A 13457-nucleotide genomic window follows, 5' to 3' on the forward strand; every position below is an offset into this window, starting at 1 on the left:
GGAGGGGTCAAATATAAACAGTCCCTGACCCTGTTACCCACAATTTTCTCACCTTTTTACTGAGTATGCGGCAACGGTAAAATTTCTTTCTTCTGTTCAGGGTCAATTCAATTCCTTTTCATCTCCCCCAGCTTCTTTTCCTTTCTGACCCTTTCCTCTGTTCTGTTCTGTTCTTTTATCTCTCATCTCAGAGGAAATTAGTACAGTAAGGAAAAGCTGTGATGCATATCATCATCACATATATTTCTTATATAGCTTCACCTTTTTGGAATTTAGTTAATTTTAGAAAGCTATCTATATATTTACTTTCTTTAGGCCCTTCAAATCCGTACACTAGAATTCTTCTATCTTTTTATCCCAAAATTTATTCTTCTCATTTGATATCTTATATATGATCAAACTTCAACGTATTTTTTTTAGACAGGCTACACCAAACAATCAAATTTAATGATATTTGTTATTTAATATTATTATTCAATTATGTTGAAATTTTATCAGAAGATATTAATTAATTTTTAACGATGACATGTTAAATCAATGAATACCCACCGACGGTCTTACAAATCTGAATTGGGAGGAACGCATAGTTTGTAATACTTATTGGTCTCTTTCCAATATTACAAGTTTATAACACCATAAGCTGTTTCATGCCCGCGCCTTCTGTCGATGAATCATTTTTTTCTGCTTTAACAGTATCTAGTATGCAATAAGGCTGATTATGTAGTTGTAACCGACAATTTTTCGTATGATAGTGTAGCTTTTCTTAGCTACAAGGTTATTCTGTTGAGGGAATCGAATGGTAATAATTCAGGTTCGTAGACAGGATATATTATCTCTAAAGCTCATAGAAGGGGAAAGCATAGAGTAGATGAGTAAAGTTACCTCTAAATACCACGACAGGCTCATCAAAAGAAGAAGAGAATCAAAAGGGTCCTATAAAAACAACAGAAGTTTAATAATATAGCCACTTAGTAACTGGAGAGTACAGCCATTACAAGCCAAGTGCGTGAAGCATGATAGCGTTTTGAGCATGCATCCGGTTCTCAGCTTGGGGGAAGACAATAGAGTTTGGGGCTTCTATGACACCATCAGTAACCTCAACACCTCTTTCGGCAGGTAAACAGTGCATAAAATAAGCTTTTGGACCAGCCAGTTCCATTAGCTCCTCGTCCACCTACAGATTGCATGCTCAGCAAAATTTGGAGAATCAAAGACAGACATGATATCTCAAATATGTCCTAGATTAGGACTTCAAATAATGCATTTTGCTAGACCAGCAATACTAATTGCCATTGCACCAAATAGACATCTTTCCACACAATGTGCCCACCCCCGCAGAAATGAAAACACATGCGCGCACACATAGAGAGAGGATGCATTATCTATCTAAGGTATCTATGATCCCCGAAAAGATAACTAACGCAATCCCTTACAAGCAGGCCAGTTTTAATGCAAAGCCAACACCGGAACCAAGATCAGAAATAAGACTTTCCCATGTAGACTTAATCTCACTGAGAGTGCAACCTTCAAACACAGAAAACAGATGGAACAAGACCATTGCAAAGACTAATGTTTGATAAACTCTTCCGACTACAAGCCAGATTTGATAGTTTCCTACTCATTATTCCATCAGTCACAGAGGAAGTATGTTTCCCATTACCAAAATTAATCAAACTGACACCAGGTCTAATGTCCATGACCTATCGATGCCAAATTTGACTTATGTGCAAACCAGGTAGCCATATAGATATTTTAGGAGGCTGCATACCTGGAATCCTTGAAAAACTTTGCGGCGATATTCAGCTTCTTCTTTCTGCCCCATGCTAGCCCAAACATCTGTATAGACAACATCAGCACCCTTTACAGCTTCCTTTGGATCATTAGTTATTTCTATTTTGCTGACTCCAGCCCTTATTGCTTTCTTAGCTGTCCTTGCATCAGGTTCAAAACCTCTAGGGCAGGCACAAACAAAGTGAAAAGGAATGACGGATGCCAACATCAGCCAGGAATGCACAATATTGTTTCCATCACCCACATACACAACCTGAAGATGTGCCAGCATCGAACCACTGAATGAGTAAATGTCATAATTTTAATTCTGGAAACAACATTGACTTGTAGGGAGCAATCATCCTAAACGGATGTGTATAGCCTAACCTTTGTACCCTCCAGTCGACCAATGTGTTCAATCATTGTGAGTGCATCAGCCATAATCTGACAAGGATGGTTGTAGTCTGTTAAGCCATTGATCACAGGGACAGTGGCATACTTAGCAAGATCTAAAATATCCTGCAAAATGAAACAAGGATAGCTGTAATGTTTGTAGTTAAAACTTCAATGCAACTATGTCAGATAGTAAAACTAGATCAGCTAACCAGACGGGTAGCTGATCGGGTTCCTTCATACTATTGTTTAATAAAAATGAAAAGATATCTGCAGAATCGCTGAATTTTTATTGAGAAAGGTATAGCTGGCCATGCCTGATTAGTCAAATGCCTTTACCCAAAAAATGTCTTCTTGTTCAATGCACTATACAGCACCCATATATTTTACCCATAGCAATTCAGCTGCGAAACCATATTACCACCTAGCCAATATATTTGACTTTCAAGTTTCAAGCATCTATATATTTTATGACGGATTATGGCAAATGCTTGACACACATATGCTTTAGTCCATCACTATGGGAGATTATCAATAGTCGCAAACATAAATCTCATATTATTGTATACACTTAGATCATAAAGTACAATAAAGCAAATAGAGAAGGAAATCTGCTTAAAGAATCAGATGTGGATTAATCAGCAAGGACTAGCAGCATAAGAAACATAATAGCTTTTCCACTAAATACAAACTTCTATCCTTAGTCTCCCCTAGCATGCACCTAAGCTTATGCAGGAGAGAGCAAGAGAAAATACAAAAGAGCTGCACTGCAGACTCAGGATACCAAGACCAACATATACTATGCATTCAAAGCCCGATACCCTTAATTGAGAACTCACCAGCATACCTGATGAGCAAAAACTCTAGCCATAATGATATCATTATAGCGAGAGAGAACACGAGCAACATCACGTGTTTCCTCCCGCTTACCCATCTGAATATCATCAGGTCCCAAGTATAGGGCATGCCCTCCGAGCAAATAAAACCCAGTCTCAAATGAAACTCTCGTTCTCATAGACGGCTTGGCAAATATCATTGCCATAGTTTTCCCTTTACACGGCAGATATGTCCTCTCTCCTGATTTAATTAGTTCCTTAACCTCCTTGGCTCTGTCTAAGATCTTCAAAATGGTGTCCTTGTCAAAATCACTAATGTGAAGAAAATCCTTAAGACCTGCTTTGGCTGAAATTTCAAAACAATAGTAAAATTTTACTGTCAAAATTTGTCACACTGGCAATAAACCGACAGGCGAATGTGGACCTCGGTGGATGCTTGCAAGTTGCAGTTTACAATATGCACTCAAATGGCAAAGAAATCATGATACAGGAATTACATTAAAGCAGACATGAGTATAGCAAGATAACGCTACATCAGATGTTGAATAATGCTCTACCATTACAATCAGATTAATTCATATTAATATACTCTATTAAATGCTACACATAATCTACATTCCAGAGTTTGAGTCGGTCAAAAGCATAACATAAGACACATTAATTCTACAAAGGAGAAAGACTTCAAATAGAAGTTTGATGCCAGCCACCACTGCACGTATCCTACAGCTTTCTAACACAAACTTAAAAAGGTTAAAAAACAAGTGTATTTTTCATATCAACATAGGAGCTCGACTCAACTTTACAGCATGAAGAGTTGCGCCAAACGAATATAATAGTTCATCTTGGGTTTTCTTTTCTATGCTATCAACAATTTCCATCAAACGGATATCGTATATTCAGAAAGTGTTGATCTATTTACTCATGCAATTAAAGTTAAGTAAAACAAGGATATGTAACTCCAACATCCACTGAAAATTCTGTTCAGCAAATTAAACACGGCGCGGCTATTCATGCATTCTCCGGCAAAGAAAGGAAGAATGATCAGAAAAACACCTTAATGAAAAATTCAAATTATACGCTAAATAACATGACAATTAAATTTCGGGAATGCTGAAACAGGAAGTGGAAAAGAAAATCCACGAACCCTTTGCATCAACAGAAGACGAAGGCGCGGAAGAAACAGCCTGGCACGAGACTCGTCGACGGATTGCAGGAGCGGCTATTGAGACGCCGCTGAATCTGTGGAGGTTCTGAGCGGCGCGAGAACGCCAAGAGGTTGAAGAGAGAGAAGCTGAGTCAGGTGAGGAAACGCCGCCATTGATTTCGAGTGGGTACGCTCTCAGTGAGTGAGTGGGTGGGTAGGTCAATGTGAATTGTGACAGAATGCAGATTGAGATGGTGGAGTGTGGAGAGTTATAGTGACTCTCTCTTCCCTGCAACGACGTCGTCAGAAAACGAATAGTTGGTAAGTTCGTATTATTATTTTAACAAAACTCCACTCTTAGTCACGTAATATTTATTTTTTTAATAAAAAGTCGTGTAACCTTTGAGTTAATGCAAAGTTTTTCTAGGGAAACAATTTTAGGATACTTATGCAGTTGGTGAGCATCCAGCGCCTCCGGTTTTCTAGGTTCTCAAATCTGAATTTATGAGTTGGAAAAACAAACAGTAAATTTGTAAATTCTGTGTCCAAATAAAAACTCTCACTTGGTTAAGATTATTAAACTCACAATAATCGCAATTTGCAACTAATTTGCAGGAATCTCTGAGGTGGGACAGTAGAAAGTTCTTTTTTTTATGTATTTTGAAGAAATTATATATATATATATATTATGAGTTTAAATATATAATTTTCTTTTAAAAGAATATCGAACGCTCGGCAATTTATATACTTTTCCCTTGAAAAATCTATCTAGCAGTTTTATGGAACAAAAAGGATACTTTTTGCAATAACCCTAAAGTTACAGGAAAATTCAAACTATATTACCAAACATAAGCTCAATCACTCCAATCCAAGCAACCAGCTTTTGATTTCCATCATAACAAGCCAAAACCTTATACCTAATACAACACCATAAGGGAGCTTGGTTTACCTACACCCCCCTGCCGCACCAAAACCACGTCAGTAAGGCATAGCAAGCATCACCACAACCAGCAATTGGTAGCCCAAAATCAAGATCAATCCCAGTTTCCCAAATCCAACTCTGATTGATCCCGACTGCTCAACTCTAACATCATCCACCACCGGACCACATAACGAGCTCATGTCATCAGTTCTCGTGTTGTAATACACACTGTAGAAGGCAACGCGGGTCCTCTCTGCCTTGGAGGTGAAGTTGAGGATTGCTGTTTGGAATGTAGAGTTTGAATCCGGAGTGTAGTGTATGTTCTGGGCCTGATCACCAGCAAATGCCATCACGGCGAGCGGCTGCTTGCAGGCGTCCCCTGCGTTCCCCAGTGAAAACGTCAGTCTGTAAGGCTTGTTGGGCTTTGTTTCCACCATCTGTGAGATAATCCCTTCCTTTCCCGAAAGCAATTCAATGGCTCTTTTTCCCCCAGGGACGTTGAAATGGTACGAGTCGATGTAGCGGACTGCTCTGTTTGATTCCACTATCCAACCGGGCAGCGAGGACGTCTCTTCATCCAGGTTTGTGGGAAGCAGTACGCCGAGCGACTCGTTTCTGTACATCCATGGCCCTTCTTCAAAGTCTCCATTAACAACAGCATTATCTGTATATGTATGAAGAGAACGCAGGAACTAGTTAGCAATAGTTTAATGTAGATGGATTTTTTAAGATCAACCACAACAACTTATAACCTTTTGGCTTATCAGGAACAAAGAGCTTCTTGATTGCTATGTCATCAATGATTGGCCCACAAGTGGGATCGTCCTCCATCCCGGGGTTCCTGAACACCACCCGCACATCCTCCTCCTCCGCCTGGAAGGCCCACGCGTAGGAATCCCACCCCTGGACACTGTAGAGAGTCTGCAGATCAATGGTCTGCGATGCGGGAGGAACAGACACATTGAGTGACTCTAGCTGTGCGCACGTGCGAGCCGCACTGAACGTGACGGAGTACAGCGAGCCTTTCTCCACCTTGACTTCCTGGCTGATCTCAGCGTCATTGCCGAGGCGCACCGCATGTGCACCCTGTGGCACAATGAGTATCATACCGCCTTGTTTCTGCCCCGATTCAACCAGCTCCACCGTGCCGTTTGTTTTCCAGCTCGGGATTGTGGCGGTGCCATCAGAAATTCCGGCGCCGGAGGAGAAGCCTCCAGAAGGAGGAGTCTCGAAATCACCATTCACGAGCGAGCCTGCCAAAAGTTTGATTACATTTTGTTACATGTTTGATGAATTGTTAATGAGAAGTATTTTATGGATACGCAGTGCAATGATGAATGAAAGACTATATGGCTAGTAAATAAAACTAATTTATACTACTGACATACAGTAAATATAATAATACATAATTGCTTGAAATTGATTTGAACGAAAATTTTGCATATTTAGGAGCGGTGTACAGCCAAAAAATTTAACCAAGACTGTACTGTTACTATTCCTTCCTAAAAGTTAAAGATATGCGCAGTTTGTGTTTGATAAGAATGAGAAAATTCAGTGAGCACTAAAACACAAACAGGAGAGGGCCCATAAGATTTTGTGGAGGCAGCAGGGCTATGTTTTTCACATGGCATGTCAATTGTCCAGGACGTGACACCAAAATAAGACAAGTAGGAGAGCGTGGCGTGGCGTGGGGCACAGGCAAATTCAAGAAGCCGCGTCAAACCAAGATATGCATTTGGACTCTCTCGCACCCCACACACTGTTTACATCTTAGCTGTTGAGCACGTCTGCTTTTCACCGCCGGCCCCGGGGCTCACAAACCAATAAAATCTTGTCCCACCCGTTACCCACACTTCATTTCATGATGTGAAATACATAAAAAAAAAAAATCAAAGGATTCGTGACGGCCCAATCGCAGTGGGCGGGAGACGGACACTAATTCGGGGTCTATTAGTACATTGGCAACAGTAAATATTATTCCTTGTTGATCATGATGTGCGCCAATCACCCTCATCCTTTCTAACAAAATTTCTTGCTTCAACCACATTCTTACTCTAGTTAAAAACTACAAAAATACCCATAAATACTCTGGTCAAATTTTTGGCAAACTCAATCCATCTAAGATCATCAAACACACACACATTTACTTAGCTTTTTCTGATAATTTCATGATGAAGACGTTTGATTACAGGTAACAAGGAAGACTCCAATCTAACACCGAAGCAGTCCCAAAGAAACATAAGCGAAAAATGGGATATGAAAAGGGCATATAAGCAGGGCGGTTGAGGGGGTTAGGGCATACATACCATCTTCAACCAGTGCAGTAGCTGAGGAAGCAGCCAAGAGAAGCAGAAAAACTGAAGCCCATACGCATTTTGCTGACTTCAATAACATCTTAGCTTTGTTATGAGAGAGAGAGAAGGGGAAGAGATAGAATGATAGAGTAGGGATGAGAAGGGAAGGTTGATGAGAGAGTTTTTAGAGAGGGAAAAAGAGTGAGCAAGTGTCTTTTTATATGCAAAGATTCCTGCTTCCTGCTTCCTGCTGCTCAAACACAACACAAATTCTGCCAATATAATTAAACTATTTATATCGTTAGATTTTATTAAAAAATATTCATACTTCCTATTCAATCAGCGCGGATAATTAATAGTGTAATACATTATTCAACTTTAGTACATTTATTTGTAATAATTAATTTTTTAAAAAAAATGACTACATTTATTTGTAAATTATGCTTCTATCTATCCCATGAATGTGCATTAATAAAATCCCGTGTTTTAAGATAAGACGGTCTATTGGCCTATGCCTAAAAATCCTTGGAGCCCACCATTCTATAGGTATGTATTTTGTTTATTCTTATAACATTATTTAAGTTATTTGAACTTCAATCACGCTTATGATGAGAATTAGCCAATGTAAGACGGCAGTACATAAACATTTGTGAAGGCACTAAACAAATAATCAAGTGAGGTGTGACTTATAATAATGGATGAACGTGGGTTTAGGATTAGTTGGGATAATAGTCGTGGAAATGGGTGGATTCTTGCTTCCACCATCAACGAGGCCGAGGCAAAAGTTGTGTCAATTGCAGTCAAAAGTTGAAATTTTGGGAGACAAAATGTGCAACTTTGTCCCAAAAAGAAGGAAAAGAAAAAGGCAACAGCATCGATATTTGCCTATTTCATGGATGCCTTTTTTAGTGTATCCCATTTGGATTTGATCATACACTTCTAATTTGCAACAATAAAGTTTCATTAAATAATTGAGCATAACAGTTGTTATCTTGAAATTGTATCAAGGACAATGATTATAAAAGATTGGCATCTGCAAAATATCACTACTTTTTTTTTTTTTAATTTTTATATGAAGTCATTGTAATTTTATTATTTTATATTTTTAAATTATATTAATTGAACTGTTATATTATTTTATTAATTTTAATATTGATATTTTAATATAATTACCTTTCTATAAATAAGAGTATAGAGTTTTGACACTATTTTGAGTTATAGAAATTATTAAAGAAAAAGATAATTTGGAAATGATTTGAGAAACGATGATCGGAATTGTTTTGGGTTGGGCTGAAATTTCAGTAGTCAACGGAACAAGACCCAATTAGTAAAACGTAAAAAATGGTAGTAATAGGCCTGGCCCAAGAATTAACGGGCCAAGACTTTTGGGCTTATTTCAATTACGAGAGAAATATTTTTCAGCCTAAAAGTCGGGTCGACAGAATAAGGCGATCGTTGATTGTGCTGCGAGACTGATCGGGTAACGGACTTTCGCCGCCGTCCAGGGAAAATTGAAGTGAACGATATTGCCGGAAGTGCGAGGCGGCGGGTGCGATGGCCGCTGTCAAGGAGTTGCAGCGCGACCTAGAGAACAAGGCCAATGATCTCAACAAGCTTCAGAAAGGTTTCTTTAACACTTCTCCACGAAGACACATTTATTATTTTTTGTATCCTTTGTTAAGTCAGTTGTTTGTGTACAAACGTGCAGATATAGCGAAGAATCACCAAGTCAGAAAGAAATACACTATTCAGCTTGGTGAAAACGAGCTTGTTCTCAAGGTAACTTTTCTTTCCTCTTATTTTTTTCTATAGGTTTTATGTTCTTCAATTGAGTTTGTGGTGAGCTATTGACGATCTGCTTTGTCGGGCAATTTTTGTGAAGGAACTGGATCTGTTGAATGAGGAAGCCAATGTGTACAAATTGATTGGGCCAGTACTAGTGAAACAGGACTTGGCTGAGGCAAATGCCAATGTCCGCAAGCGGATTGATTACATCTCTGCCGAATTGTATGCTCTTTCAGTCTATTGATACACGTTTGTAGGAAAAATTTTTGTCGTTCTGAAAGAACATTATATGCATAGTGTATGCTCGATGCCTGCAGTTACGCTATGATAACTAGTTAATTGGATACTACTTCGCTGATAAAACGCTGTGTGTCATTTCTGCCCTTGCCCTCAAATTTGGGATTTCTGCAACCCAAACCAAGTTGGTAGAAAGGAATTGGTGGTGAAACAATATTGAACGGAACAGAAATTGACAATGTGCACGAAGCCCTAAAAAATTAAAGTCAGACTACATCCGTTGTTCTATTTCTCAGGATTGAATTCAGGGTTTCCATGAAGAAAATGTTATTGTGCTCTCAATTCACATGTGTATCTGTTGCTGAATCGACAAAATATAATGACTGGTAAAGGAATCCGCCATACAAATATTTTGGATTTTAAAGAGTGGTGGAGCAAGAGTTATTGTATTGTTATCAGAGTTGCTGATAATTCCATACAGAATTGGGTAATCTAATATGCTTCTTTGCCTCAATAAGTGGTAAAAGTTGAAGGAGCTGACTATACTAGTCCATTTCATTACTTTTCTTATCCGATATGATCATACTTTCTGTGCCATTCCTTCTCCTGATGCCTATGCTTTCTGACTGATGTATTGGCAAAGTTTTTTATTTTTTGTCTGTTTTGCAAGTGAAAGTTGAACCAAATCACTTAAGCTATGTGAGTTTTGAGTCGCAGAATCTCTTGTTGTTAGCGGACTTTTTCTTGTTTTCTGGTTACTGTTGTGTTTTACTTGGGCTTTGATATTTGTTCTTGCTCCAGGAAGCGTTTAGATGCCACTCTTCAAGATTTAGAAGAAAAGCAAAACAGCAAGAAAGAAGCGGTTGGTAACTTAGCCATCTTTTTCTTCATAATTCCAGAATTCTATTTGTTACTGTTGTAAAGTCATTGTTATTTTTGCTCTTCCCGTTTGGTGTGTGATGAGACTTGCTGTCTTGTTAGTACTTTGATGAAGAAATATTTCAATGCTATTTTGAGCTTGCGTGTAGTCTTTTTCCTTGTTATTTTATTGGTCCTTTATTTTACTTATGTCGATAGAACTTGTTATGATTGCCTTTCTGCATACGTAATCTCTTAAATGCTTTTCATATTGTCCTTTATTGCAGATTTTCAAGCTACAACAAAGAATTCAGGCTCTGCAGGCTGGAAAAGGCAAGGCATAATATGTCGGAGTCCAGAAGCATGCGGTGCCAGTCTCTTGATCGGTTTGGCATAGATGTGTGATCTCTATGTTCAAAATGCTTCATGAATTATCATTTTGTAGGTAAACTGACAAGGATTGTGGTGTCCAACTTCATATTCCATCCATGTAATGTGTGAGGATGCAAAATCTCTTGGTGCATGATATTATGCTCATATGGACATTCTTCTATGTTCTCTTATTTAGCTGTGTGGTGGATGATTGCCCTTCTTAATCCCTCGTAAGGTGATCTAGAACATTCCAATATTTCAGTTGAATAGGATCTTTGTAGGTGTATTACCATGTAGACTAATACATGGGTTGCATTTACTGTTCATGATAATGATGCGAAGATGAAGGGTAAAGTTGGGGTGAATAAAGACATATTAAGATGTTTTCAAATTTCTCAACTTGTTTGACTGGGGTATTCTTGTATTTGAAGTTCCAAGAAGCTTCTACTGGGTGCCTTCTTTTTGTTATTAAGCATTTCGAAAACGTCGAAGCCTTTTACACCTTTTTCTTTCTTGCACCGATTTGATACTCTGGAGGGAACTGGATGCTATCCCACTCATTGGGTATGATCTTGTAAAGTGGCTGTTGACAGTGCGAAGAGTTTGTAGCTGATTTGACTTTGTCATAAGAGCACAGATGCTGGCATGTTCTGTTACTGAACCTTTTCCCAATGAGCATAAACAGCTTCTTTACTCCATGAGATGGTTTTAGACAAGGAAGAATCAGCATGGGTTAAAGGTTGGAAGGAATTTAGATAAGTAGCAGATTAAAATATAAGGAAGCTTTAAGATGAAGTTGTTTATTTGATAAGAAGGAATAACATTGCATAAGATGTTCTCCAGATCAAAAGCCCTTCCAATGAGAACGACAAGCAAGGTTTGTTGAATGCGTTCTGTAAGAAGTGAAATTGGATTAGAGCCACATTTTCTTTGGTAAAGTGAAGGAATATGTTTTGGCCATAGAAAATTTTCGAATTGGGTATCAAGTGAAAACTATTGGAGAGAAATGAAAATAGGATTGTAGCACTAATTGCTAGTTACAAGTCTTTATTCTCAGTTGAAAACACTACACTCTTGATTCTTTTCACATTCCTGAGTTTAGAAGTAAAAGCCAGATTTCAAACCTGCTGTTTTAGTTCTCTCTCTCTCTCTCTCTCTCTCTCTCTCTCTCTCTCTCTCTCTCTCTCTCTCGCGTCACATAATCTCTCTCTCTCTCTCTTTCGCGTGCACACACACACACACATACACACACAAAGGAGAGAGCAGTATCTTATACATACATTACATGTACATATTATCGGACTCAAAATTTTAACTATAGCGAGAAGAATCTTTAATTAAAGATTTATATATCTGAATTCTGAATGTTCTCCCTTGAACTCACGAAAACGTTATACCATCCTTAGAGCTGATAATAACTAGCAAGCAAGATGGCAGGCAGCACACTGATATGCTGGCTCAACCAGATATTGGTAATGCATAGAATTGTCGCGAAAGTTTCTGCTTTCCTAATGGACCGCATGATGAAGCTGGGGAAAGGAAGTTTCATATTCTCATATATATTGATGACATTTTGAAAAACTAGTACCAAAATCCCCAATAGCATAAGTAATCACTGCCAGAATTTGTAAACTTGGCAACAAAAATCATTTGGATTGTGCTTGCTTTGTGGGTTGCAGCCTTCAATAGGACACTGTCATATCCACAAAACCCTTATCGATTTTACTACAGAAATATTGTGGATGGTTTTTCAGGTTGTTCATCTACAGTGCAATGACCTTAGATTTACCTCTGCATCTCTTGATGCTCCGATACCCAATTAAAAAAATTTAACCATCATGAAATATTCCTTGCACAGAGGTCCGTCTAGACATTGCTCAACTTGATCAGTATAGCCTCGTTAACATACTGAATATATTGGCCTCACTACCACTAGATTAAACAAAGGGACTTAGTAGTAGACAACTGCAGAGGTGGTTGTTATTTAATTCATATAGTTTTATCTGGGGGTTTTATGTTTACCAGGCTCATCTTTCGTAATTTTAGTATGCATTCATGGCTCGTGAACTTCCACATTAATTGCTTCTTGCTGGATGAAACTTATACCGTGCATGCATTGTAACTTAGGCAAAAGGTGAAAAGACAGCAGTCAATCTCAGCACTCTTAGGCACATCCAGGAGAGTACTATATGCTTCCATGCATTTCTTTTAATTTTTTTTTTTTAAGAAAATGAGTAGGCGGGGACACAACTATTTAGAAAGTTATAACAATAGTTACAAGTAGCATTAAAATCTCTTGAAAATCTTGGCAAGTGACCCTTCTCCGGTACGATGATTGCTGATTGGACTTCAAATTTTCTGGTGTTTGGGGGGAGGGTCAGTGGTTCCACAATGCTTGTCTGACAAAGACATTTTGCTTGCCATGTTTTTCAGTTACCTCTTCTTTATGTCCAAATGCCTTGTTTTCTCGCACATGTATATAATGTTATGTCCGACCCCTGGGGGTCCCTCCCTCTCTACAAACTTGTTAATCATTCCCAGTATTATTCTCTAATTTCAATTTTGGCTCCAGATATTTCCAGCTACTCTTTTCTTCTGCATTGGTGGTTACGTGTTATTATTATTATTAATGATAAGAATTAATGGGAAGAACAACTCAGGATTTTGACTCCCTATTTCCCCACCTCTGATGCGCTTATCTTGAAACTAATTATTCTCGTTGAAAGATGTCTACCACTTCCATTCTTCGTCAACAACTGAATAAGTACAATGCGCTTTCTTTTTAGAAGTTTACAGTCGATTAAGCAAAATCCAACTTCTCCCGTGTTTATCTCTTTGCCCCCCCT

General features: G+C 38.5%; 3 protein-coding genes across 3 annotated transcripts; 1 reads left to right on the forward strand and 2 right to left on the reverse strand.

Moving 5' to 3' along the window:
- LOC105175725 (ornithine carbamoyltransferase, chloroplastic) lies at positions 828-4993 on the reverse strand. The gene is made up of 6 exons (XM_011098274.2): positions 4979-4993; positions 4144-4432; positions 3011-3345; positions 2158-2289; positions 1769-2044; positions 828-1174 (listed from the first exon to the last, which is right to left on the reverse strand). Exons 1-6 carry the CDS (start codon positions 4991-4993, stop codon positions 992-994), a joined length of 1230 nt encoding a protein of 409 aa, XP_011096576.1. The 3' UTR covers positions 828-991.
- LOC105175704 lies at positions 4913-7596 on the reverse strand. The gene is made up of 3 exons (XM_011098247.2): positions 7372-7596; positions 5818-6318; positions 4913-5729 (listed from the first exon to the last, which is right to left on the reverse strand). The coding sequence occupies exons 1-3, from the start codon at positions 7457-7459 to the stop codon at positions 5122-5124; spliced, it is 1197 nt and encodes a 398-aa protein (XP_011096549.1). The 5' UTR covers positions 7460-7596; the 3' UTR covers positions 4913-5121.
- On the forward strand, positions 8791-10984 carry LOC105175705 (prefoldin subunit 6). The gene is made up of 5 exons (XM_011098248.2): positions 8791-8983; positions 9068-9138; positions 9242-9366; positions 10183-10243; positions 10527-10984. The coding sequence occupies exons 1-5, from the start codon at positions 8914-8916 to the stop codon at positions 10581-10583; spliced, it is 384 nt and encodes a 127-aa protein (XP_011096550.1). The 5' UTR covers positions 8791-8913; the 3' UTR covers positions 10584-10984.

The sequence above is a fragment of the Sesamum indicum genome, linkage group LG12 (genome assembly GCF_000512975.1).
Source record: "Sesamum indicum cultivar Zhongzhi No. 13 linkage group LG12, S_indicum_v1.0, whole genome shotgun sequence".
Taxonomy (NCBI): domain Eukaryota; kingdom Viridiplantae; phylum Streptophyta; class Magnoliopsida; order Lamiales; family Pedaliaceae; genus Sesamum; species Sesamum indicum.